Source organism: Anabas testudineus, chromosome 18 (genome assembly GCF_900324465.2).
Source record: "Anabas testudineus chromosome 18, fAnaTes1.2, whole genome shotgun sequence".
Classification (NCBI taxonomy): Eukaryota; Metazoa; Chordata; class Actinopteri; order Anabantiformes; family Anabantidae; genus Anabas; species Anabas testudineus.
The window spans coordinates 10306753-10333078 of NC_046627.1; the positions used below are offsets into that span (position 1 = coordinate 10306753).

Consider the following 26326-nt stretch of genomic DNA (forward strand, 5'->3'; position numbering starts at 1 on the left):
AAAGAAAGTTGTTCACGGCTCTTTGTCATGAAGAAACAAAGATCATGGCTTGTTAACTTATGAGTTATATAAGAGTAATTAAATAACTTTGTTCAGACCATTTGTAACAAACTGAGCTGTTTAAGATGAAAATACTGCCAGGCTTTTATTGTGAAGTTCACTTTTACAGGAATGCGCAAAAGTGAAACCAAAAGAATGTCTGTGGTTTAGAGTCATTTGACAGAAGGAACAGAGGTTTATGTGATTTTTTAGTTCAGGATCCAGAGTTTCTTCAGGTCGCATCACAGAAGGAGACTTTGAGGATGCTTTGATTTCACAGGAAGATGAAGATGGTTGTGGTGTTTGTGATTCTTCTGTATGGTAAGATCATCTTCCTCTCTGCAGTCACACTCATTAAACACACAAATACGAATAGTCAAACTGTGTTTAAAGCCCAGTGGTCTTTGTTTCAACTCCATAGTCAGGATCAGATTGTTCTAAATCTGCTGGGCCCCACGTTCAGAGACACAGTTCTGCTGCTCTACTGTACCTGTACCCTGACTCAAGCTATTCTACGTTACAGCGCCGCCTTGGATGTTTGGTTGTTAAAAGTTTGATCAGACTTTGACAGAAATAATTCAAAATAACACCTCATTAATGTCAAAGTGAAAACAGGTTTCTACAAAGTAATGTCAATTAAATATAGATACATAAGGTGTTTACATTAATATTTACCCCTTAAGGTCAATATTTAGTAGATGAACCTTTGGCTGCAATCACAGCATGAAGTCTGTGTGGAGAGGTCTTAATTAGACTTGTACATCTGGACACTGGAATTTTATGTCATTCTTCTTTGTAAAACTGCTCAAACTCTGTCAGATTGTGTGAGGATCAGGTGTGAACAGTCATTTAGTCCATCCACAAATTCTCTATTGGAAATGTGTCAAACTCAAGGCCCGCGGCCCAAATCTGACCCGTAATACAATTATATCCGGCCACTGGGATCATTTTATATTGATCTATTATTATAATTATTACCGGTCCGGCTATATGAAGGGCTGATAACACACAAACAATAGATCCCATAACGCAGTGCAACAGCTGCCAAACCATAGGTTACCTGGGAAACACTAATGTAAGGTCAAAGGTTACCCTGTACAATGGAGAAAAAAAGTTGATCCTGAAAACTGAGCTTTTCAAACCGATGGGAGGATGAGATATATACACCAGTAAACCCATGTGTCTGATTTGTGGAGTTAATGTGGCTGTATTTAAAGAATTTAAACTAAGACAAGACAAAACATCAAGAGTTCAAGAAGATTCTGACACCAGAGAAAAGTGAAGCTGCTGTGAAAGCAGAGATCTTCAAGCCAAATTAATACCATTTCTTTAGCTGTATGCTTCGGGTCATTGTCTTATGAACTGGCTGGACAACAAATCTTCTCTCAAGTTGTAGTCGTCTTGCCGACTGAATGAGATTGTCCTCTAGGATTGTCCTATATTTTCATCCCCACAGCATGATGCGGCCTCCACCTTGTTTCACAGTGTGGATGGTGCGAATGTGGTGATGTGCAGTGTTTGGTGTGCTCCAAATATAGCGTCTTGTCTGATGGAGTAAAAGCATAATTTAGGTCTCGTCAAACCGTTCTTCCACTGGACCATGGAGTCTTTCACAGGCCTGTTGTTGAACTCAAGTCTTGATTTAACGTGAGTTTTCTTTAACAGTGTCTTTCTCCGTCCACTCTCCCAGTAAGCTTTGACTGGTGAAGAATTCAGTCAACAGTTGTTGTATGCACAGTATCTTCTATCTCAGTTGCTGAAGCTTGTAACTCCCTCAGAGTAGTCATCAGTGTGTTAGTGGCCATTCTCACTAGTCTAAAAAATATATAATAATCAAAAAATAGGACAGGATAAAGGCTTCACAGGTTTGACATGACTGTTACAACATCTAAGTACATACGACCAACGTCTGCGAGGGTTCAGTCTAGTCCACACTGTCAAAGCAGAGGACAGAACATCTTTCCATCTGTTTTCTTTCAGTTTCCCACCATGCTTTGGGTGTGGAGGTGTATGAGGGGGATGAATCTGTCCTCCTGTCTTGCCAAGTGAGTGTCTCTGATTCTGAGAGGTCCACAGTGGTGTGGAGCCGCGAGGACCTCAAATATCCGACTGTTCATGTACGTCAGCAGAGTGGTGATGAACTCCTCGACCAAAACAAGAATTACAGGAACCGAACATCGATGAGGACTGATTCTCTGCAGACTGGAGACCTCAGCCTGACTCTGAGAAAACCCACCATCAGTGACAGTGATACCTACACCTGCACCGTCCGTAGGATGGGAAAACAACTGAGCCAGACTGAAGTAGAGCTGCTGGTCAGAGGTCAGTCTGTCTTGCTGCCTTCAGATGGCTGCAGGGCTTTGATGAACTGAAGTAAATGTGCACAAACCAATTAGATTGGCAGCAAAGTGATGTGACATGTTTCTACCTTTGTCCAGTCCAAGACAAAGCTGGTCAGGTTTGAGTTAGAAAAGGTCCAAGGAAAGTCTGAGTCCACAAATAAGATCAAAAGTAAAACACCAAGACAGAAAAATATTAGATGCTAGAGACAGTAAACTATGAACAAAAGCCCTGTTATTACCTGAAACTAGTTTTTATAAAGTAACATACGTGTTTTCAAAAGTCTGAAACTGAAAAAGAGTAGGGTGAGAACTCAGGGTAGAAGAGAACAGAAGTCAGGGTAGAAGAGGACAGAACTCAGGGTAGAAGAGGACAGAACTCAGGGTAGAAGAGGACAGACTCAGGGTAAAAGAGGACAGAACTCGGGGTAGAAGAGGACAGTATGTGGTGATTTCATTCAAATGTGTGATGTTGTTTGTGTTGACTACAGAACCTCCTCCAGTCTGGCCCTGGGTTCTAGTCCTGGCTGTCCTGACTCTCCTGGCTGTCGTCGGAGTCGTCCTGTACGTTAGACGTAAGAGGAAGAAGAAGAGAAGAGCAGGTGTGTTACAGTGTTCAGGCTCAGTTACTATCAGGACTTCTACTGTCCTGAATGTCCAGTAAAACCTGTGCTGTGTAGCCCTGAGATCCTGTATAGATAACAGTATACTAGATAGTACATGATTGGAATAAAGTAAACCTGGCCAGGTCGAGGACGATGAGAGGCATCACGTCTTCATTTCTATTCCTTTCAGCCTTCCAGGTCGGCATGACGGAGGTGACGGAGGGGGTGGAGTCTGTCCTGCTGCCCTTTAAAACCAGCTTTACTGGGAATGTCACAGTCAAGTGGATTCGCTCAGGTGCTAAACCCATGACAGTCCATGTGAATGAGAACGGCCAAAACAAGCCTCACAAGCAGGACAATGTTTTTAAAGGCCGCACAGAGATGAAGGACGACCTGCTGGGAAGTGGAGACCTCAGTCTGACCCTGAGTAAACCCTGCATTAATGACCGAGGGGTCTACATCTGCACTGTCTACAAGGATGGAAGACTCCTGACAGAGAAGAGAGTGGCGCTGTGTGTCAAAGGTCGGTCAGTGAGTAGAAGACAAATGAGGATTTAAATATGTGCTGCTAGTTTGTCCTCATGTGCACCAGTCAGAGTCTGAACTAACAGAAACAGTTTTTAGGACGTGATTTGAGCGGTCATATATTCTGTTCAGTGTTTAAATGATCACTGTTCCATTCAGCTGAGTTTAAACGTCTTCAAAGCTGCTCTGGAGAACTGGCGAGAAGGTTCGATGTATAACTTGTTGGATGAAGGCAGCAGAAGACGTTAGGTGACATCAGTCAACCAGTCGTGTATTATTGAATTAGCAGATCTCAGTCTGACTCCAACTCAGACACCTTCATGCTACGGAAGATGATAAAACTCAACTTTACAAACTCTCTTTGTAAGAACACAGTTCATCAAATGTCCACTGAACAGGTAAAACATTCCTTCATTTGTGGCTTCTCAGCTTTCCAGGTAGCAACAGTGGAGGTAACAGAGGGGGTGGAGTCTGTCCTGCTGCCCTTCATCACCACAGCTGGTCTACCTGATGACGTCACAGTGGTGTGGGAGGTCACAGTTCCCCAACCCAGGACTGTCCATGTGTATGAGAATGGCCAACACAACAGAAAAACCGACAAACAGGACATGGTTTACAAAGACCGCACGGAGATGAAGGAAGACCTGCTGAGAACTGGAGACGTCAGTCTGACCTTGAAGAACCCAAGGGTGGAGGATGGAGGTGTCTACGTCTGCAAAGTCAACAGAGACCTAGAAAACCTGAATCAGAAAAGAATGACACTTTGTGTCAAAGGTCAGTGTTGGGACATAATCTATCTTCACATTCTAACATTGTTGTCTCTCAGTATGCCTCATACAGCAACTGTCCATCCCTGCAACTCATCCCCTGGTTTCTGGTCCCCTCAGCCTGTCAGGTAGAGAAAGTGGAGGTGACAGAAGGAGTGGATTCTGTCCTGCTGCCCTTCCAGACCAGAGGTCAGCTGGCTGAGGACGTCACAGTGGAGTGGAGATGCTCAGACCCTAAACCCATGATGGTCCACGTGTATCAGAACGGACAAAACCAACATCACATACAGGACGAGAATTACAAAGGCCGCACAGCAATGAAAAGCGACCCGGAGAGAACTGGAGACCTGAGTCTGATCCTGAGTAACCCAAACTTTGATGACGGTGGTGTCTACATCTGCAACGTGAACAAAGATGGGAATATACTGACGCAGAAAATAGTCGTACTCTGCATCCAAGGTCAGTACAAATCCAGCACAATGTTCAGTCAGATCACAAATGAGTTGGTCTGGGAACAGATCCAGCTGTTGTGGAGTGTGTTTGAAAGTTGATTTCTCAGGTTTCACTGTGTGGTCTTCTCCTCCTCGGTGTCACAGTCTCTCTTCAAACACCTGAAACCAAAGAAGTTAGATCTGTTCTGATCCAATGATGACACCCAGTCATTAGCAAAAAATGAATCCAATCCTAAATGTCTAAATAGTAAAAGTATGTGAAATTCATGTAAAAGGGAAATCAGGGTCAGGTGTGTCGGCCAATGGGATGATAACAGGTGCAAGTCCGGGAGTGTCTGCCTTATCTAAAGCAATCTGGGTCTTCACTATCAGTAAAGCAGGTTTCATGTTAAATTATAGTTGAGGAATCAGATCACTGGAGAAATCCAAGTCTAACCTGCTTACTTGAGTTCATGTACACATTGAAAGTCTGATCCTGACAACACAGGTTTGTAGAAGTGTGTTGGGACTGGAACAGAGCAGATTTCTGAAGAGCTAAGAAGAGCCGTTGATATTCACCTGGCTTTCAAAGGAACTTCTAAAGAGTTCATAAATAAAATACAAATCTAAACACATCTAACCGAGCTAGACAGAAAACAAACTGCACAAAGTTAAATCTACAGAACAAAACAGGAAACTACTGAGAATTCTGTGCAGTTGTATGTTGAGATGATGTGATTTGCACATCAATACCAAGGAATGTGGAAATGTATATGATCCAGTATAATGAATTAGTGAAGAAGTCAGTAGCTGGTTTGGATAGGTTGGTAGCAGAGCTCTCCGCTGTCTGAATATAGGTTGATGGTTGTTGGCAGGAATGACGTCCTGGACCTTTTCCTTTTTCACACTGGGGCTGGAGAAGTCTCTGACTTAAGCTGCTCTGAAGTTTAAACAGCAGCTGTGCAGAGGATGTTCAGCAGTTTGTTCAGCATCCTCCTCTCAACAACCTGCTCCAAGGGCTCCAGTGAGGTCCCCAGCACAGAGCCAGCCTTCCTGATCATTTTGTTCAGTTTGTTGTTGTCCCTGGATCTGATGCAGCTGATCCAGCAGACAGCAGCAAAGAAAAATGCACTGGATACAACAGCCTTGTAAAAGATGTTCAACATCTAGTTGCACACATTAAAGAAGTACAGTCTGCTCTGTCCCTGTGACCAGCCTCTGTGTTGTATTTCCAGTCCTGTCTGTCGTCCAGGTGAACTCCCAGGTATCTGTACCCTCCTTCACCTCTACTTCCACTCCCAAAGTGGAGACAGTGTCTAAACAGTCTCTGTTCCTCCTAAAGTCCACAACCATCTCTGTGGTCTTTGTTACATTTAAAGTCTTGTGATTGTTTCCACACCACTTTACAAAATAGTCCACCAGCCTCTGTACTCTGCCTCCTCCCCACCACTGATACACCCCACGACCACAGAGTTGTCTGAGATGTCGATGACTGGACTTAGTATTGTTCTTAGAATTGTACTGAAGACCAGAGGTGTACAGAGTGAAGAGGGTCAAACAACAGGAGAACAACTGTGAACACACAAGTCGTTGTATGGCTGAGCTAAAGTCCTGACCTGAACCCTGTGGAAGGACCTGAAGCAAGAAGTTCATGTTGAGTTGAAGCAGTAGGAAGAAAAAGCCTGAAATCGAAGTGATGAGCAGTGGTAATAAACAGTTACTGGAAATGTTGAGGTTACTGCTGTGAAAGGGGCTCACACCAGTTCACTTACTTATGCTACAGAAAACATTTAAGATTGGATCATGTTCCACAATTAATGTGTGTTTCATTATTTTAAATACGTTGAGGGGTTGTGTAAAAATGTCATCATATTTATAATAACACAGAGGAAATTATTAACTAGTGTAGTATAAGAAGTGTAGTATAAGTAGTGTAGTATACGTAGTAGTATAAGTAGTGGACTATACTGTAGTGTAGTATAAGTAGTAGTATAAGTAGTAGTATAAGTAGTGTGGTATAAGTAGTAGTATAAGTAGTATAAATATGAGTTCCCAAACCTTCGAACAGCAGTGTGAATGAATCTTTTGTATTTTCTCTCATCTCTGCAGAGGACTGGAAGAAAACCATGGAAAACCTGTATCAAGAAGACACAGAGAAAGGAAACAGTGTTTTTTCCCAACTCATCGGATTTTTAAGTATGTTCACTTCCTGCCTCGTTAGCTTTTTCTCACCGCTGCTCATCTGTGGTTAAATGTTGAATCATCTAAATCCAGTCTTTCAGCTCCAATAGTTTGTCTCGGTTCCTCTGTTTCTGGTGCTTTGATCGTTTGGTCTGTTTCCTGTTTGTAGTTTTATTTCTTCTTCTTTCTTAGATCAGATCTAATCTCTCTGAGAAGGAATCTCATATGTGGTGTTTCTAATATTCTTACTGTACTTTATGGGTCATGATGACATCACATCCTGCTGGTTCATGTTAACTTGTTCAAGTAACACTAAACACAGTAGAAACACAGTAGAACGTGTTTTATTAAGCTGTTGTTTAAATACAAGTCAAACGTATTCAGGAGCTATTCCCCATCCATCAGTCAGGGTAATAAGGAGGTCTTACCTAAGGACCCCCTATTGGAGGTAGACCACAGCTGAACCCCAGTCTTCCACATGGAAGGTGGTGATCTTACCTCTACACTAACCAGCCGCCACCAGTCAGTGACTAACGTTGATCTTAGTGGTTAAAGCGGTGGTTTAGAGGTGAAAGGTAAATGTATTTAAAGATCTTTCTAATTCATTAATGAGACTTTTACACAGTAACTGAAATTATGTCAGAATGAAGTGAAGGTGTTTAAGGAGGTTCCCGGTCCTCTGAAACACCTCGTGGTGGTTTTGTCTCTGTGTTAATTTCTCACTGTTTACTGCTCTTTGTTTTTTTTCTCTTTTATAGATGAAACAGTGACATGCAGGACCAGAAGTAGCTCCACGGATCCAAGTCCCCTGATGGCTGATCCGTCTGTTGATCACTCTGTTGATCAGTGTGTTGATCAGTGTGTTGATTAATCTTTGATTATTGATCTGTGAAATCATCATATAATCATTTTGTACAGTGTTACTGTGAATGAAAAGCCAGTTTCCAAAGCCACTCTGTGTAAATCAGCCCCAAACCTGACCTGAACAGAACTGGGAACTGTTCCAAGTAAAATCAGAGCTAAATTTCAAATCCCAAAGAAAGAATTGTTCTGTTCCAGCGTTTTAACCAACTGCCCAACTGCTTCACACAGTCCACCATCGTGCCGCTGCCAAAAAAGTGAGCTGGTGATGAACCACCTGAAGGACATCACAGACCCACTGCTGGAACCCCTGCAGTTCGCCTACAGGAAAAACAGTTCAGTCGATGATGCAGCAAACCTAGGTCTCCACTACATCCTGCAGCACCTGGACCTCCCTGGCACGTATGTCAGGATCCTTTTTGTGGACTTCAGTTCAGCCTTTAACACGATCACCCTTGGAATACTTGACCATAAACTGACCCAGCTTACTGTACCTGCTCCCACGTGTCAGTGGATCAAGAGCTTCCTGACTGACAGGAGGCAGCAGGTGCGGCTGGGCAGCATCACATCTGGCACCCGCACCATCAGCACCGGCGCACCACAGGGGTGTGTCCTCTCTCCACTGCTCTTCTCCCTGTACACTAATGACTAATGACCCGTCTGTGAAACTCCTGAAGTATGCAGATGACATGACTGATCCGGGATGGTGATGAGTCTGCATACAGGCAGGAGGTGGAGCAGCTGGTCCAGTGATGTAGTCAGAACCAGCTGTAGCTGTAGTCAGAAACAACTGTCCTCAGACTTATGAAGCTACTTGATGAGTAGAGAAACGATTCCATCATACAACATGAAGTCCAGTTACCAGGACTCAAAGTCCAGATAAGATCAAAGTTCAAAACATTAACAACCACTGTAAAAGAAGAGAGAGGGCGATGTCTACGAAAAAGATTAAAGGTTAAATGGAACTAGATAAAGCATTTCCTGTAGAAAATGCACTGTGAATGCTGTAATGCTGAATCGATTCCCTGAAAAACTGCTGAAAGTTGATGAAACGTTTGAAAACGCTGCTGAAATTAGCTGAAGAGAAACAGGAACCGTTTAAACAGAGCTAAACATATGAAGAAGAAGCTACAACAGCTGAATGTTTAGTTAAAAAAAGCTGAAATAGATCTGCTGAAGTTAATAAAAAAGGTGAATTCGTCTAGACAGTTAAAGGTAAAGTTAAATGTTTAGTTAAAAAAAGCTGAAATAAATTAGCTAAGGTTGATAAACCATAGCTGAATTTATTTAAACAGTAATTTAGATAAAGGCTGAAACGTTTTAACGCTGCTGAAATTATCTGAAGAGAAACAGGAAGTGTTTTAACAGAGCTAAACATATGAAGATGATACTGAGACTGTAGGGGAGAAGCGGGAAACTTCCACTGGCAAGATTTTCACTTGTGAAAACTGATTTGGAGCCCTAAAAACAGGCTTTTTTCAGCAAAACTACGATAGCTATCGTCATAAAAAGTTAACCACGTGACTTTAATGCACCACTAGTGTGAATTTTACGTTTGAGGACTGAAAATTGTGGTCACAGGAGCGAGAGATCCGTTCAGCTTGTCGGACAGATTCTGAAACCGAATTTAACATTGGCGCTAATGGGAGAGCGGAGGGGGACTCCCGTCACTCTGAGGCTCACAGAGAAAAAACTATTTGTCTCTGAGCTTAGATAAGAAGCTTATCAGAACCAGGACAAGTATTCCTACTTGTCTGTAAAGAAATTATTCAGAAAGAGTGAAAATTGTGGCCATGCTGACAGTTTATTGAGAAAGATTCAGTCCCATTATAAAGTCAAAAATCATCATTCAATCAATTTAATTCAAGCATCACAGTATTTATCTGAGCAAAGCACATGGTTTGTACCAGGAGACTTTTCACCAGTAATAATTTCTTCTCCAGAACCTGAAATATGAACGAAGATACTGTATTATTCTAACAGGGAGGTATTTTTATTCATAGCAACCTAGAGGACAAATAGAGATAAAGTTGTGAAATAAATAAAAAGTGTATGAAATGCGAACATCTGACATGTTGATAAATGAAGCCACTACTTAAATTGACAGATTTTTGTAAAGTCAATCATTGTGTATTTATAATTACTTGCTATTTATGAATTATTGTGCAGAAAACACCCAACTTAAACGTTATGTCTTACAGGTGGCCCTATTTGAAAAAATCATAATTACTAAAATGCATGTAAATTAAGAAATCTGAATGAAACTATTCTAGACATAAAAGCTTTAGATTTTGTTACATGATCCACTGCACAGAAACACAAAACAACAATAATGAACAACAATAAGTACCTCTTTTAGTTCCAGTGTCTGACAACAGCATATGTTGACGTGTTTGGATCTGATACATGAGCCTCAGAAACTGAGAAGTAGAAGAAAAACTGTTAAAGTAAAAAATACTGTTTATACTAAACTATGTACATTTCACATTTCAAATATGGATATATGGATATAGGTTTCAAAATTATTATTAGATATTGGCACCTTCTTTAAAATACCTCTCCACTTACGCTTCTCTTATATACAGACACTGAGGTGAAACCACTCTGCCTCTGACTATTTGTAGAGGCGGCCTATTAAGATCATGTCAGCATGATGGTCAAGTAAAACTCACTAGAGTAAAAAAAAGTATATAGAGTAGCGTTTATTTTAAATCTGCTGCTGTTCTGTTTTTATAAACAGCAACATTTGTGTGAACACGTACCAGATAGAAAAAAATGTGGTTTCTTTGTTCACACACACTGAACTTTCTTTATTTTTACTTGTCTTTTTATAAATGATCAAACTTGTCAGTAATGGTGAGTGGTAATACCTCTTGTCTTCCCCTTTGTTGTGACAGTAGCATACATCACGTTGTTTGGATCATCTACATTTTCTTCTCCACATCCTGAAATATGAAAAAAAAAACTGTATTATTCAGAGATTAATACTAAGAAATTGACAAGAAAATTACTTGCTAGCTGTAGCTAGACGTATAAAGATAACAACATAACACATCTAAAAGTATATCAAACACTAAATGGTATGTGTAACTTTTTAATACTCAATTGGACCTGACTGTCGTGTTGGGATTTCAGAAGAAAAGCATGAAACTATACAGAGAAAAAGGAAAAAGAGAGAATATGAGCATGAACATCCAACTTTTTGATGTGAGACCACAGTGAGAACTGCACTACTGTGCCACAAATCATTACTAACACATTGATACCCTTGATTTTTTTTATTGATCATATATTTTATGGACAATTCAAGACTGGGGTTATGGCAAATAATGTGTATGACACCAGGCATAATAGGCATCTACTCATCAGATTGGGTTTAGGTAAGTAAAGCAGTTTGGTTAGGGTTAGATTAATACAGACATTGTGTGTGAAGTTACATTTTGCTTTCTTAAGCCAACCAAGTGTAGTAAGTTCATGAACCCAACCATTGAAATATTAATAAAACTGAATGTTGTACTGCAAGATTATATATTGAAACATAAAATGTAACACTGCTCTGTAGATGGAGTACTTCAGTGAACAAAATGCACTGCCTGTGTTCAGGGCATATTATTTACATTAGGAGTGAACACAAATAATGATGCTTTCACTGTCTCAGTAGGATATGAAAACATGGAGGAGATGAAAGTGATAATAACAGCATTATTCTCTAAGGGTTTTGCATTTCTTCTGAGTATTAGATAAGATCTTTACTGCTGTGTCCACAATTGCATATGAATAGTGGAAAAATATTATTTCAAAATAAAATTTTGAAAGAGATGTTGAACCTTACTAAATAAATTATTCATTCATTCACATTGATTCAAACATTTATTTGGATTTTCATATTTTGAAATAATTTCACTAAAATTGTTTTATAGGATTTATTTAAGATAATTAATGTAAATCATTTGCTTACATTTCTTAATCTAGAGCTAGACAGTCCTAATAGAAATGTATTTTCTGTACCTCTGTGTTTGTAACGCTGAAGTAGTCCCACGGCCAACAGCAGCACAACCACTGACAAAACAGTGAAGACAACTGACAACACAGTGGAGAGTTGAACGGATCCAGGGTGGAGAGGATTTGGAGAAGTCTCTTGGCCATTTTGAGTTGTTGTCCCTTGAGTTGAAGGATTATTATATGCTGTTAAAAAATGTACACAGTACACAAAAAGTAAGTATAATAAGTGAGAAGTTACAGAATAATGAGTGAGGAACGAACAAAGAAATGACCTAATAATTAATTAATCTATAGTCATTTAAATTAATGACCTGCAATGGTAGCATCTGAATGGATAGAAGAGAGGAGCTCAATGTATCAGTGGAACAAAACAATACAACAACAGTAGTACAAATATTCTAACACATGGAATTTTATAACATCACAGGAAGACTTTGATGAGGTTGGCTCTAATTTAGATTTTTAATAGTATTTTAATATTAAAATGTTTTATTGTATTAAACTTTTTTCTCGTACCACAGTTAAGGCAATACATACACAATGAACATACTGCAATTCCATTTAGTCATCTAGCTAGATGTTTAATTAAATTGAATGAAAGGAGAGATGGACCTTTAGACACAGCTTGGGGTTTAGTGTCTCTCCCTAAAACGTTTTGACGATTTACTTTAATTTAGTATTTTCTTCCTCTCTCATGCCTCACCTGTAACAGGCAGCCAGCTCTGTGGGGATTCACCTTGAGATCCTGAGATGCTGCATTTGTAGAATCCTTCATCAGACATAGAAATATTGTGAATGGTCATCTCTCCTGTATATTCAGTTTTAATGAAGTTGCCATTTTTATAGAAATCAGCTGGGAGTTTGGAGGATGTTCTCAGTTTCCTACAAGTTAGAGTCACATTTTCTCCCTCCATCACAGGCAGAGCAGGACTCTCCAAGATCACATCACCAGCTGAACAAACCAAAACAAAAAATTAACCTATGTGGTGTAATGTTTAATATTGTTACAGAAAATTACTACATTTGCACTTGGTCATAGTATGTAAGTATAGATTTTTATTTCAAACTACACTTTCAATATTTTATTATTAACAGGTGCTGAACATACCAATGACAGTGATGTTGACAGTCCTGCTTTTCTCTCCTTCTTCATTTTCACAAAAGTATTCTCCATTGTGTAAAACAAATGCAGCCTTGATTTCCATCAATCCTGTCGATGTTTCCCACTGAGGAGAATTTGAGGGATTCCTTTTCATCACACTCCATTCAGTTGGTCCATGGGAGCCAACACAACTTAATGAGAGTGATTCATATTCAAAAAACTGCAGCCTGTTTGGATTGATTTGAAGAGAAGCTCTACCTGTGACAAAAAAAAAAATTAAATGTTCAAGAGACCTAAAAGAGTTTCAAACTTGATTTTCATGCTGAAAAAATAAATGTTCTTAGTCAAGAGTGAAAGTTTTTTGCAATTTGTTTCAAAGTCTAATATAAAAATGTAAAGCTGAGTAGAAAATATTTGAATGACTATAACACTGAAATGAATCTCAACCTACCAGCTTCCTGCACATCAGGTCTTTTCTGACCTTGAGCAGTGAGCAGCAATAACAAATTCAACACTGGAGAGAAAACAGAACATAGCTGTATGTCAGATATAAATATCTTTATATGTAGAATTACACTGCTGATATATACATACCATAGATGACCATGACAAGTGTTACTTTGTTTTTAAAAGGTTAATTCAATGTACAAAATGAATGTTTGTTTCTAGTTATAGTCATAAACAGGCAAGTGATGTGCATTGATAATACACATTACCACTAAGTACAAATTACAGTTGCAAAGCACATTATGTGTTTGAAGTTAATTATATATTTGTCACAGTGTATATACAGTGCTGTATCATATATGAACACATTTAGATTTGTAAGGAGTAGACACAGTAAACACGAGGAGATCTTTTAAGCTATACTGCTCAATGAAAGGACCTAATCATACAGCTAATATATTTAACATTAATATTAAAAAACACAATTACATTTCATATTTGATTTTAAATTCTGAGAAACAAGAGAATCAGTACTTACAAAGTCTGATGTAGAACATTGTGCCCTCCATACTCTCTTGCTGCTGACTGAGCGTCAGACTGAGTAAAAGTAATATATGGTGTGTGTGAAGGACTTCCTCTTCCTGTGTCTTGAATGACAGAGAATAAAATCTAATAACAAGTGGTTAAAATGTACAGAAATATACTAAAATGTACATGGATTTCACTTAGATTAAAATATATCCTCACATCTCAATATTGGTTCACACGTGCAACAAGTGTATTCTGTCATGTTTCAGACTCTCTGCATGAGTGGTACCAGAGAAAAATTGGAGCAGATCATGGGCAGCAACACCACCCACCTCTTCAACTTTTGTACATGCAACATGTACACATTTCTATATATGGAACTAAAATATAGTGCAAACAATATGTATGGGATAATAGAACATTATTACTAAATAAAGACTTCTTTCTAAGATTTACAAATGTATCAAAACTGAAATCCCTAAAATGATAGAAATGGTTAAAAAATGTTCTATATAAATTTACATTTCTACTATTAAAATCTCTGGAAGAGGACAATGATAATATAAAATACATATTTATAGGAGCAGTAAATCTTTCATTTGTTTATCTTTAAGTTTATGTTTTCTTCCACAATTAACTTTCATCTTTGTCTTGTTCAATGTTTTCTCAGCAATAAAGGAGATTTTGATTAAAAATTAGGCTCAGTTGCAGAAACCAGTAGTCAGTGAGTATCTTTCATGATGCTGCCAAAATATGTTTCACTAACTAACTTCATGTCCTCTCTCACTATATCCATAGATATTCTCTTTGGTCTTCATGTAGACCTCCTGGCAGCTCTAACCTCAACATCTGATCGCAATTATATCCATAATCTCTCCTCTAACCATGTCCAAAACACCTCAATCTGGCCTCTGACTCCAAAACATCTGACATGGTCTGTCCCTCTCATTCTTGATCCTTACCATCCTTGTCACTTCCTTGTCCGGATACATTTTCCTCGACCAATGCTTTGCAGTGGGCACATGACGTAGTCTTCTCCCTGCACTCTTGTATGTCACCTCTCTGCTTTTTCTGGAAGAAAGTTTCACTGCAGCCATTTCACCCCTTTTGAGTTGTCTACCACCGTCTGCCCTTCTCTGTTCCTGTCCTGAAGACAAAACCTGTCATTCATGGTCTCATATCCATTGAAATCTGCACCATTCGCCACTCCCTCACATCTGGGGATGCTCTGCATCACATCACTTAACTCACTCCAGAATTTTTCAAATTCTTTAATTGTAACTCACATCATACCTGTGGGGCATAATGACTGACAACATTGATCATCACACAGTACCTTCAATATCCAGCTTCAGAGTCAACACCCTATCTGATACATTCCTAGAATAGATAGAATTCCATAGAACAACTTGAACCCTGATGCTAAGCTTCTAGCCTTGCTACCTTTCCATCTGGTCTTCTGGACACAAAGTATGTCCACCTTCCTTCTCTGCATCATGCAACCAATTCTCTAGCCTTTCATTGTGATAGTCCCTATGTTTAATGTTCCGGCTGTCAGTCCTACACTCTTGTTTCCAAATGTAGAACTGGAGGCAGAGCGTTTAGCTATCAAGCTCCTCTCCTGTGGACCCAGGTCCCAGTTTAGGTTCAGGAGGAAGACACCCTCTCTCCAATAAGACTTATTTATTTATTTTTTTTACAGTCTAGTTAGAGATTTCTGTTAGCTTATAGTTAGAGATGGATCAGGTGACTCTGAATCGTCTCTTAGTTATGCTGATATAGGTTATTCTGCTGGGGGAATTCTACTGATAAACTGAGCTCCTCCTTCTCTCTCCTATAGTTGTGTTTCCTCCTCTCTGTACTTTTCTGCAGGTATCCTTGGCCTTGGAGCTGTTATCTCCAGAAGCCAGTTACTGGCCCTACTGAATCAGCCAATCTATTTGCTGCTTGTTTTTTTGTTGCCTGCTGTTCTTTTCGCTTTCCTCTTTACACTCACCCCAACTGGTCGCGGCAAATGGCCCCCCACACTAAGTCTTAAACCTTAAACACTGCAATGTGTCTTGAGATAATTTCTGTTGTGATCAGGTGATATATAAATAAAATGGAATTAAATTGAATTGAATATATGGAAACATGTGATTCTGGTAATATATTAATTCATCACATGTTTCTGCTTCAGGTCAAACTTGAAATTATAACCTCAGAGTCTGACCACAAACAGTCAGTTAAAATGCTGCAGCAGCTGTTTTTATAAACAGTGTGAGAAGAAAGAGCAGATGGAACAAAGTGGTTTAACTGTTACCCTTTAATAAACCACTAACATTTAAAAAGGTCTCTGATAGCAGCTGAAGACAAAAGACAATTTTGGCAGAGAACTAAATAGTTTGTACTCTGCACTTTCTTTAGCTATGACGCTCAATGATGACCACTCAAAAATGTACACAGATGCAAACGTATTTCATTTTCTATTAATCTTGATACAACATTTAAAAATTACTCCTTTGTTAGATACTTTTATTCTTAAAGAACCTGAAGTAAAAACTTAGGTTTTGTTTGACCAATGACTGCATTCAAAACAGAAATATATTTTAACATAATACAAATCAAAGATGGAATTTTAAAATTGTACATGCTGACTAATTTAGAAGTGCATTTATGGTATGGTTGCATCTTGTACATAGTCTGCAACTTTGATTCCCTTCATCATTCAGTCAGATGTTTTCACTGTTGGTGACCTGAAAAAATAAAACAGTAGCCATTAAAAAAAAAAAAAAAAGTTGAGAGGGTGGGGTCAGAATTACATTCAGGTATTTGGTTTTTCAAGGTATGTAAATGGTTACAATTAGGGTAATAAGCTAGAGAATGCATTAAGTCAATGAGTTTTCCTCACAAATATAGAAAGAATGTGGATTCTGTCTGTCCGGTATTTCATAGATGGATGTGACATTCATCAAGTCAAAACTATTCTGAGACATTAGTAGTTGGCCACAGTGGTGATATTTATAGGCTGCAGCAACTCTATATTGGTAAACAAGTCTTCAGACATGTGAACAGACAGAGTAGATGGAACACGGTGGTTTAAGTGTTCCACACTCACATCTTCACTAAACCCAAAGCGTATCAACCATGTCTTTGATATACACATCTTATGAGCATGTTGATGACACCTATTTTAATCAATCTAGCTGTGGTCACTATCAACATGTTGACCCTATTTATATAGCTCAGTGTATAACAGTGTAGCTTCCAGTGCCTCTACTATGACTATACTGCTATCCTTAAAGACTGGTGATAATTAGTATTTAATAAATTTACTTTAGCATAAACCCAATTAAGAGAAATATTCCAGTATGGAAAATTTGATTGGGTTAATAGTAGGATTATGTCAAATAATTTGTGTACAAAATAGGTGTCTAATTTAAATGGTTATGGTTATGGTATAGTTAAAGTTACACAGCTAAATAAGATTAGAAAAACATCATAAGTATAGTTAAAACAAAGGTCTGTGATGGGATGAAAACTTTTAAACCTGTGTCCTAAAAATGAATTCCTGCACAACTGATCTCTGAACAGAATCATATTAGCATATTTTTGGAAAGAATGTAGCATCTTTCAGGGGTTCTTGAGAATGAAGTAAAATGTGCAGGACTGAGGAGTAGCAGAATTGACTGAGTCAGATTGGGTTTACGCAAGTAGAGCACTTTGGTCAGGGTTAGAGAAAAGTTGGGTTTATAAAGTAATTGTATGTAAAGTGACAAAAATGTTACTTGTTCTTTGTTTTTATTGGCTGGCTTTGTTAGCTAGCTAGACCCAAGCAAAGTGTCGTAAGTTCTGGAACCCAACAAAAAAACTGAGAGCTGTACTGCAAGATTAGATATTTAGACAAAAAATGTTAAAATACTGTTTGTAATATATTTCCTGTACCTCTATGTTTCCAACGCCGAAGTAGTCCAACCACCAACAGCAGCACAGACACAGACAAAATGGTGAAGACAACTGAGCGGAACACAGTAGAGATCTGAAAGGATCCACGGTGGAGGGGATTTGGAAAAGTCTCTTGGCTGTTTTGAGTCGTTGTCCCTTGATGTGTAGAGTTAATATATGTTGTTAAAAATGTACACAGTACGCAATCATTCTAGTTATAAAATAATGACTAATAAATTATTGTTTAATCAATTAAAAACTATTTAAAAAATATTTAATATTTAAGATATAATCAACCATTATAATCCCTGCATTTTATTTGACAATATTGCAGAAAAACTACAATGAGATTGCTTTAATTAAGATATTTTGTAGTAGTGTAGGTGTTATTATTATTATTATTATTATTATTATTATTATTATTATTATTATTATTATTCCTTCATTTCTCCATTAGTTTTTTGCAAATTCAACAAGACAATACATTAAATGTATTCATCTAGCAGACACATTTATCTAAATTAAGTTACAGATGAGGTGTATAAACACACAATTTTAAGTACAACTTGGTGTTTAGTGTCTCGCCCTAGAATACCTCCAGAGGATTTAATTTAATTTAATTTAATTTAATTTCTCACATGCCTCACCTGTAACATCAAGCCAGCTCTCTGGTGATTCACCTTGAGGTCCTGAGATGCTGCATTTGTAGAATCCTCCATCAGTCATAGAAATATTGTGAATGGTCAGCTGGCCTGTATATTCAGTCTTAATTAAGTTGTCATTTTTATAAAAATCAGCTGGGAAGTTAAAGGATGATCCCCGTTTCTTACATCGTAGAGTCAGTATTTGTCCTATCATCAAAGGTTGAGCAGGACTCTCCAAAATTACATCACCAGCTGAACAACAAAAGCCAAAATAACTAAATACATAAACAAATTAAACCAATTCAAAATCATGCAGTGATACAGTGATCAGTAAGCATTAATTAAATTTAATATATAAATAACCGCTAGGGTCCATTGTTTTGTAACTCAAATATTATAGTTGCACTTGTTATAATATGTAAGTATAGATTTTTATTTAAAACTTCACTTTCAACATTTTATTAGTTAACAGGGACTGAACATACCAGTGACAGTGATGTTGACAGTGTTGCTTCTCTCTCCTTCTTCATTTTCACAAAAGTATTCTCCACTGTGTGATACAAGGGTAGGTTTTATGTACATCAATCCTGTCGATGTTTCCCAGTGCAGAGAATTTGAGGAAAGGTTTTTCATCACTCTCCATTCAGTTGGTCCAACACAACTTAATGAGATGGACTCGTAGTCAAAGAACTGCAGCCTGTTTGGACTGATATGAAGAGAACCTCTACCTGTGATAGACAAAAGTAAGAAAATATAAACGAGAGGCTTATTACTCATTGGACTTCTAATAAAATGTAAAGTAAAATAGTGGAGTAGTTCATTAAAGTATTAAATTAATCTAAACTTACCTTTATTCAGCTCATTGGAACTGTTCTGACCTTGAGCAGTGAGCACCAAGAACAAATTAAACACTACAAAGACAGTAGAACATAGCATTATGTAAGATATGAATATATCTTCATATATTGAATTATATATTGTAACATACATACTACAGATGACGCTAATGTCACTATCAGACATTCTGATTGGTTTTGAAAAGGTTAATTTAATTAAATTATCACCATTAAGAACATTTAGTCTGTTTGAATGTTTCAGAATGAAATGTTTATTTCTAGTTATGTTATTAAACAATGATAATATACATCACTCAATTAAAAGGACTATAGAATGGGTCTTAGCTGTCACATGATGTTCAACAAAGTACAATAGTTGTTTGAAATTAAAATACAGTTAATTTTAAATTATACATAGGCTAGAGTGTATATGCAGTGTTGTGCCATAGTAACACGCAGATATGTTTAGGGAGTACAAAAGACACAAGGACGTTAATTAAGCTATACTGCTCATTTTAAGGACCTAATCATATATTTATTATATTTAACATGAATCATAAGAAACTTAATTAATACAATGCACATTTTTCACATTTGACTTTAAATTCAGAGAAGTAGGAGAATCAGTACTTACATAGTCTGATGTAGAACACTGTGACCTCCATACTGTCTTGCTGCTGAGTGAGCATTAAAATAAGTTGACGTAAACTACAGTGTAAGTAAAAGACTTCCTTTTCCTGTCCAGAGTAGAGGCCACATACATTTATAGCAGTACAACGTTATGATACCATTGCTACCTTACCAGTTGCTGTGTGGGAAAAAATACTTCTTAATTTTTTATTTGAATGTTTTATTATTTTATAAAATAATAAAACATTTCACTTTTAGCTTAAACCAAAAAATAATTTTTCACAATTGTCTGGAGGTTTACGTTACGTCTGTAATCTCCTACATCAAGCACTGCATAGACAACGTCACCATGGACAAACACATCTGACTGTACACCAACCATAGGTGGGGGTCCAAAACAAACCCAACTACACTACTAACTACTAACAACTAACTACAAACCCAGTGTCAATGATAGCAATGCTGTGCTTCCTTTTTGCCCACTCCAGAAGCAACTACATCACATCCATCGACCAACACTAGCCACATCTTTAAGGTGTGGGAGTATGATGTGAGGCGAGTGCTAAGGACAGTAAACCTTACAAAAGCAGCAGGACCTGACAACGTCACAGGTAGGGTGCTGAAGGACTGTGCAAATCTAATCATGGGGTCTTCATTAGAATATTCAACATGTCTTTAACACAGGCCACATTCCCATCCTGCCTAAACTCAACCATTATCACTATCTCAAAAAAGACCACCAACAGTTTAAATGACTGCTGGCAAGTGGCTCTCACTCCAGGTATTTTGAGAAATTTGTCAGAAGCCACATTATTCAAAAACCACCAACGTTTGACCCCCATTAGTTTGGATACAGGCATAATAGGTCGACAAAGGACACTATAGACATAGCCATCAACACAACTCTGACCCATCTGGAACAGAAGGATTGCTATGCCATGCTAATTTTTCATTGGTGTTAAGTTAGTAATTAAGACGATCATCCCTGGGAGACAGGAAACAAAATAAAAAAAAAAAAATTCCACAATCTACCTGCCTTTGCATTAATGACTTCCTCAGCAACCACCCACACATGGTCACAGCATGGCCTTACCTTTCCTTAGCATTCATCAGTTAGTTATGCTGCTATAGGTTAGTCTCCTGGGGGTCTAGGAGTCAGTCCGAAACAAAGAGAAAAGTTTGAGGCCCGGACAGAATGATTTTACAGCATTTTACCGCAGAAAAGGTGAGTAATTTTTAAAACAATGACTCTCTTACATATGAATAACTTCAAGGCCTGAGTAGATAGGTAGACAGGTAGATAAGAAAATGTTTGGACATTAACAGGGCAAGCATTTATATTTATTATATTAAAAAAAAGAAAAAAAATATTATTATTAATTATTAATATTGTTATTATATTATATTGTTAATTTTTAAAATGACTTACTGATTTGAAAAATAGGCAAACTCAAAGTGCAGAGTACAAGCAAAGAAAGATGAGCATTGACACAAGCAACAAAAAACTAGAGTCATAATTGTAACTGTGGTGACTGAGAGTTTATATAGTGTCCTTAACAACCTGGTGCAGCGGGTGAGTGAGTGGGCGGAGCCAGAGGAAAATGGAGAGAAAAAGGGCTTAAAGGAACTGGGAGGAGCTGAGTAAAGAGTGAGTGACAGAGAAAAAGGTTGAGACAGGTGTGTGTGTGAAAATTAACAAGGCACTGATGTAGAGAAACTCTACTTGTGTGTCTTAATTTAAGTTAATTTTGAAGTAAAACTCCTACTGATGCAGTTTCAACACAAACTTCCTGAATATTCTGGTGAAAGGCACAAAGTCGATGTCTGAATGTTCAACTGGAAGTAAACCTGTCACCTTTGGTCTTTTTCAATATAATAAAATTAGTTACTATTATTACAATTGCAAAATAAGTAGATCATGAAAGAAAAAAAAGATATCAGAACTCGTGTACAGTAGAGAATCATGACCTGTATCTTCCTGTTTTGTAATAAGCTTGTTTAGTCATGAAACCAAGTACATATGATCAGTATTATCTTTTGGTGGAGAAACTCCAGCGTTCTGTACCACTGAATCAATATGAAGCAGTTTTGTCGAAACTGTTTTTTTAAACCTTTTTTAGTAGTTAAAATTGCGATATCTGCTGGTCAAATCTGGGTATTACATTTACATAGGTGAAATACAGCTGAGACCATGTTGACACTGTTGGTCCAAATAAAAGTGCACTATGCTGCTGGTAGTAAAAATGTATGAAATAAAGGCTGCATCATCAAATTAGATCTTTTTAACATAGGTTTTACTACTCTGAACAAGCAGAGGGAGAAATTAATGTGATTTTCAACACCATTGCAAAATCTGCAAATCAAGCTTAAATCCAAGTCACTATCAAAATCATTCACTGCAACCTTAGATTCTTTTGATGGACATCTTAAATTAATTGTGTATTTCACTTGGTACAACATGCCAAAGAGTTATATTTTTCATTTTTGAATCTGTGCAAAAAAAACTTGCTGAAGCTAAACTTCATTCCTGCAGAGAACAATATTTGATGTCTAAACAGGATTCTTACCACCAATGTCATGATTGGTAGACAACTGCTCTACCTCCTGATCCACAGCCGCCCTCAAACATCTCGTTTATACAGAGCACCCTGAGAAACCATTAAATGTGTATTTGTCTGTTAATCCTACATACATTTTGTGAGTGTATTTAAATAAAACCACAGATAAGACAAACTGTGTGTCTACATCAACCTCATGTACTGTTTGTTTTTTAATATATCTTCACTTTGTGTCAAACAGACAACAAACAGCATCATAATAAATAAGAAGCAGAAACAGTTTGTACCAAGTAATTTATTTTTACTTTACAATTTATTATCATTTATTTAATGAAACACATTGCAGTCTTTTCTACTAAAGCAGATATTCATTAGCCTTCATTACATTATACATGGGATTTACTTTACTGTAAATAAATCATCACCAAACGTGTCCTTCGTACATTTTTCTGTTTTAGTTTTGCGTTCCTCCATGTTTCCCACAGTGTAGCAGTCCCACCAGCAGCAACACCAGACCCATCAACATTATGGTGGAAACTGTTCTTACGATGAGCAGAGTAGTAAAGAAGTGGTCGGAGCAGGGACAAGTCTCTCTGTGAAGATTATCTCCGAGAAGATTATTACACAAAACAATTGACATACTGTAGGTCAACACCATTTTTAACACTGTCTTTTATGTGTTTGTCAAGAAGAACATAGAAAGTATGTACGTAGTCAAACATAAAATATAATTGACAAATTTAAAGCTCAATGGCAAATGTTAAAATCTGCTGGCAAATATTCCTTTAATAATAGCATGGCGTGAATATGAAAACTCCACAGCAGAACACGTTTGTGTCTCTGTGATAGTAATTTGCAGGAACCTGAGTACATGTCATTGATCTGTACGTTAAATTTGGTCACTATAATTTGAAAATTATTATTCAGAACTTAATCTGTAATAATTGATTGATCATTGCAGCTATAGTGCTCAACAGTCTCCAACAAAGTCTAAGACAAAAGTGTTTGGTTGAAACTTTGTAGGTCTTTTGCATTGCTGCTGATATGTTTTGGCTAACCTGTTCTGTTTTTGTAGGGTTTATTTGAGTCCTCAGACTTTCTCACTGAGAGATGATAATTCGGGATCTGCACTAAAGTTTTAAATAACGTTCTATGAATTTAGTGTTTTTGTGCATTTCAGAAATTTGCACTGATTCACATGTTGAAAGTATATACTGTTTGTGAGATAATAGGAGTGAACACAACTAAATATATATTAAAAAAAAAAACATTAAAAAACATTAACAAAACCGTTAGACAGCTGCACAGTGTTGCTGTGGCAACACAATAAAATTTCTAATTTTGTTTTTTACAAAGTAAAACAGTGTTTTTATATTTACTGATGACATGTCTCACCTTTGACTAACAGTTGTTTCTCCGGTGATTCTCCAGCTCCAGAGACGCACGTGTAGAGTCCTTCATTACACTTACAAACACTGTGGATGATCTGTTCTCCTGTAGAGCTGCTGTCGATGTGGTTACCATTTTTATAGAAATCAGCTTGGAGGTGAAAGGGATTTATTTGATTTACGCAGCGCAAAGTCACAGTTTCTCCCTCAGTCACAGGAAGAGCAGGAAGAGCAGGACTCTCCAGCGTCACATCATCTGAACAATGTTATAAAAGGAAATCTTTAAAAATTAGCTGCTACAGTATGACTTTAAAGATAAACAATAAATTCACACTTCATATACGCCAAATACTGACATTAATACAGAGCAAAGTGAAAAAATATTCTTTATGATGCACTTCTAATTTCACAATTAAAAAAGTAAATGAAATAATTCATATTCAAAGAACTGCAGCCTGTTTGGATTAATATGAAGAGAAGATCTGACTGTGACAGAGAAAAGAAAAGAAAAAAGTTAAGAGACCTATTGCTAAATTTCTATATGCACTCTTTATGTAATGTACATATGTTGTAAATCTGCGTTTCGCTCATAATTTTCAAAAGGGAACTCTTTGAAGATGTCTCACATGAAAAGTGCAAAGAAGCTAATATTTAAATAGCACATAGGTAATATTTACCATAATGCCTATAATGTAAAGAATGCACTTCTTTGTGCATGTACAGTATTCAGATACTGAACTTACCAACTTCAGGAGCATATGTAATGTTCTGACCTTGAACACTGAGCAGGAGGCAAATGTTCAAAACTGCAGAGACAATGGAAGATATTAGCAAATACAAGCCTGTCTAGAATAGGATAAAATGTTACTACAAATATGATAAAGGCAACAAATGAATTAGAGTTAGACACATTAGGATATTTTGTCAATTGGCAGACACTTTTATTCATGAGGATAATTGATCTATTATGAAAAACAGCCTACTGAATAGAGCTACTTATCTTTTGACTTTGCACAACGCATTTGCTCTATTTTTGAGAAAGTTTGTTGTCCTGCACCAGTTATTTTGTCCAATGTTAAATGAAATGGAATTAATTAGGTAGATCTAAATGTCAAGTGCATTTAATAGACCTATACCAGATTTGAAAATTATTTGAATTCAGACTACTAGTGGAGACAGTACTCACACAATCTGATGGAGAACCCTGTTACCTCCATGTTGTCTTGCTGCAGACTGACTGAACACTAGTCGAGTTACAGGAGCTTATGATGTGGGTGAATAACTTCCTGTTCCTGTGCAGAGTAACAGTACTGATGATGGTTATCATTATTATTATTATTGATTGTAGCAGTATTACTACTAGTAGTAGCAGTAGTAGTAGTAGTAGTAGTAGTAGTATAATTTAGTTTATTTGCAGACATGACCTCTCATATCAACAAAATATTAACGATAACAATGTGTGAGACGTTTTTTCTTGATATTATTTTTGTAATTATAATATACTGTGAATGAAGGTGCAAAACAGATTTTACATATCGAGTTAAATTAATTTGTTGCTGCACATTATTTTTATTATTATTATAAACAATTATAATTGGCAGGTGAATACATTAATGCAACTGGTAAGACAGGATTATTTAGGGTATTACAAAATGTGCATTGAGGGAAATCCAGAGGGCTGAATGTGACTGTGTTTACATGACTGTGTAAAAAGAAGACACAAAAAGAGACAATATGGTGGTCTAGCATTTAAGGATACCCCAGCTTCTGGCAAATTGGAACAAAGGCCTGCAAGTTTGTAAATCTACTGTAAATATTTTTCTTTTTATTATAGTCAGCAAATTAAGGACTATGTTAAGACTTGAAAAATTCATAATTAGTAAAAATCAGCAAATCTGGGCTTTGGCTGCTTTGATTTGGACAGTTCTTTAATATAATTGCTTGGAGTGGCCTTTAATGTACAATATTGTACACTCTCTTAAGTTGATGATAACTTCTGTAATGTCTTGTCATGTCATTTGTTTAAGCCACAAGTACTCATATGAATGCAATTTCAATGCACTGAGTCGCTGGTACAGAAGAGACATAATAAGAAGAAAGGTGAAAAAGAGTGGATTTGTGCTATGGTTACTGAAAGTTCCCAAAAATAATACTGTACACTTACAGTCATTAATAGACACAATGTGGATACCATGCTGAAGATGAAAATATCATAAAAGTGTATAAATGTCATGGTTCCAGCCTCGTTGCTGCCAGTGCTTCCTGCCGTGCTTTTATTTAGGCAGCCTTCTGTTTCTCTTTCCCGGTATGGTCACATGCACTCACCTGATTGGTTATACCTGCTTTCCCCTGGAGTATAAATACCGGCCTGCTCACCTGTTTCCCCTGCCAGATAGTCTGTTTTCAACGCCTGAACACTATCCAGCATTTATCTTGGACTGACTCTTTTGGATTTCTTGGACTCTGCCTGATCTGGACCCCGTCTCTTGCCTGACCCCCTGGTGCTGTGAGTTCTGTCT

At 37.4% G+C, this 26326-nt stretch overlaps 3 protein-coding genes across 4 annotated transcripts; 1 reads left to right on the forward strand and 2 right to left on the reverse strand.

Annotated features, from left to right (window-relative positions):
- The first annotated feature begins 193 nt into the window (after positions 1-193).
- Positions 194-8850, forward strand: LOC113168488. Of its 2 annotated transcripts, XM_033326584.1 has the most exons (10): positions 194-360; positions 2020-2361; positions 2870-2980; positions 3174-3506; positions 3938-4282; positions 4396-4734; positions 6816-6902; positions 7646-7745; positions 7980-8343; positions 8463-8850. In XM_033326584.1, exons 1-10 carry the CDS (start codon positions 324-326, stop codon positions 8499-8501), a joined length of 2097 nt encoding a protein of 698 aa, XP_033182475.1. In that variant the 5' UTR covers positions 194-323; the 3' UTR covers positions 8502-8850. The 2 variants fall into 2 exon arrangements, with proteins under 2 accessions (XP_033182475.1, XP_033182474.1); XM_033326583.1 differs by having other exon boundaries at positions 7980-8850.
- Positions 8851-12442: 3592 nt separating this feature from the next.
- On the reverse strand, positions 12443-13868 carry LOC113168305 (low affinity immunoglobulin gamma Fc region receptor II-like). Its single transcript, XM_033326520.1, has 4 exons — positions 13838-13868; positions 13304-13366; positions 12859-13110; positions 12443-12702 (listed from the first exon to the last, which is right to left on the reverse strand). Exons 1-4 carry the CDS (start codon positions 13866-13868, stop codon positions 12443-12445), a joined length of 606 nt encoding a protein of 201 aa, XP_033182411.1.
- Positions 13869-17623: 3755 nt separating this feature from the next.
- LOC113168306 (low affinity immunoglobulin gamma Fc region receptor II-like) lies at positions 17624-19896 on the reverse strand. The gene is made up of 6 exons (XM_026369326.1): positions 19866-19896; positions 19244-19306; positions 18881-19123; positions 18399-18647; positions 17752-17823; positions 17624-17658 (listed from the first exon to the last, which is right to left on the reverse strand). Exons 1-6 carry the CDS (start codon positions 19894-19896, stop codon positions 17624-17626), a joined length of 693 nt encoding a protein of 230 aa, XP_026225111.1.
- Positions 19897-26326: the final 6430 nt, after the last annotated feature.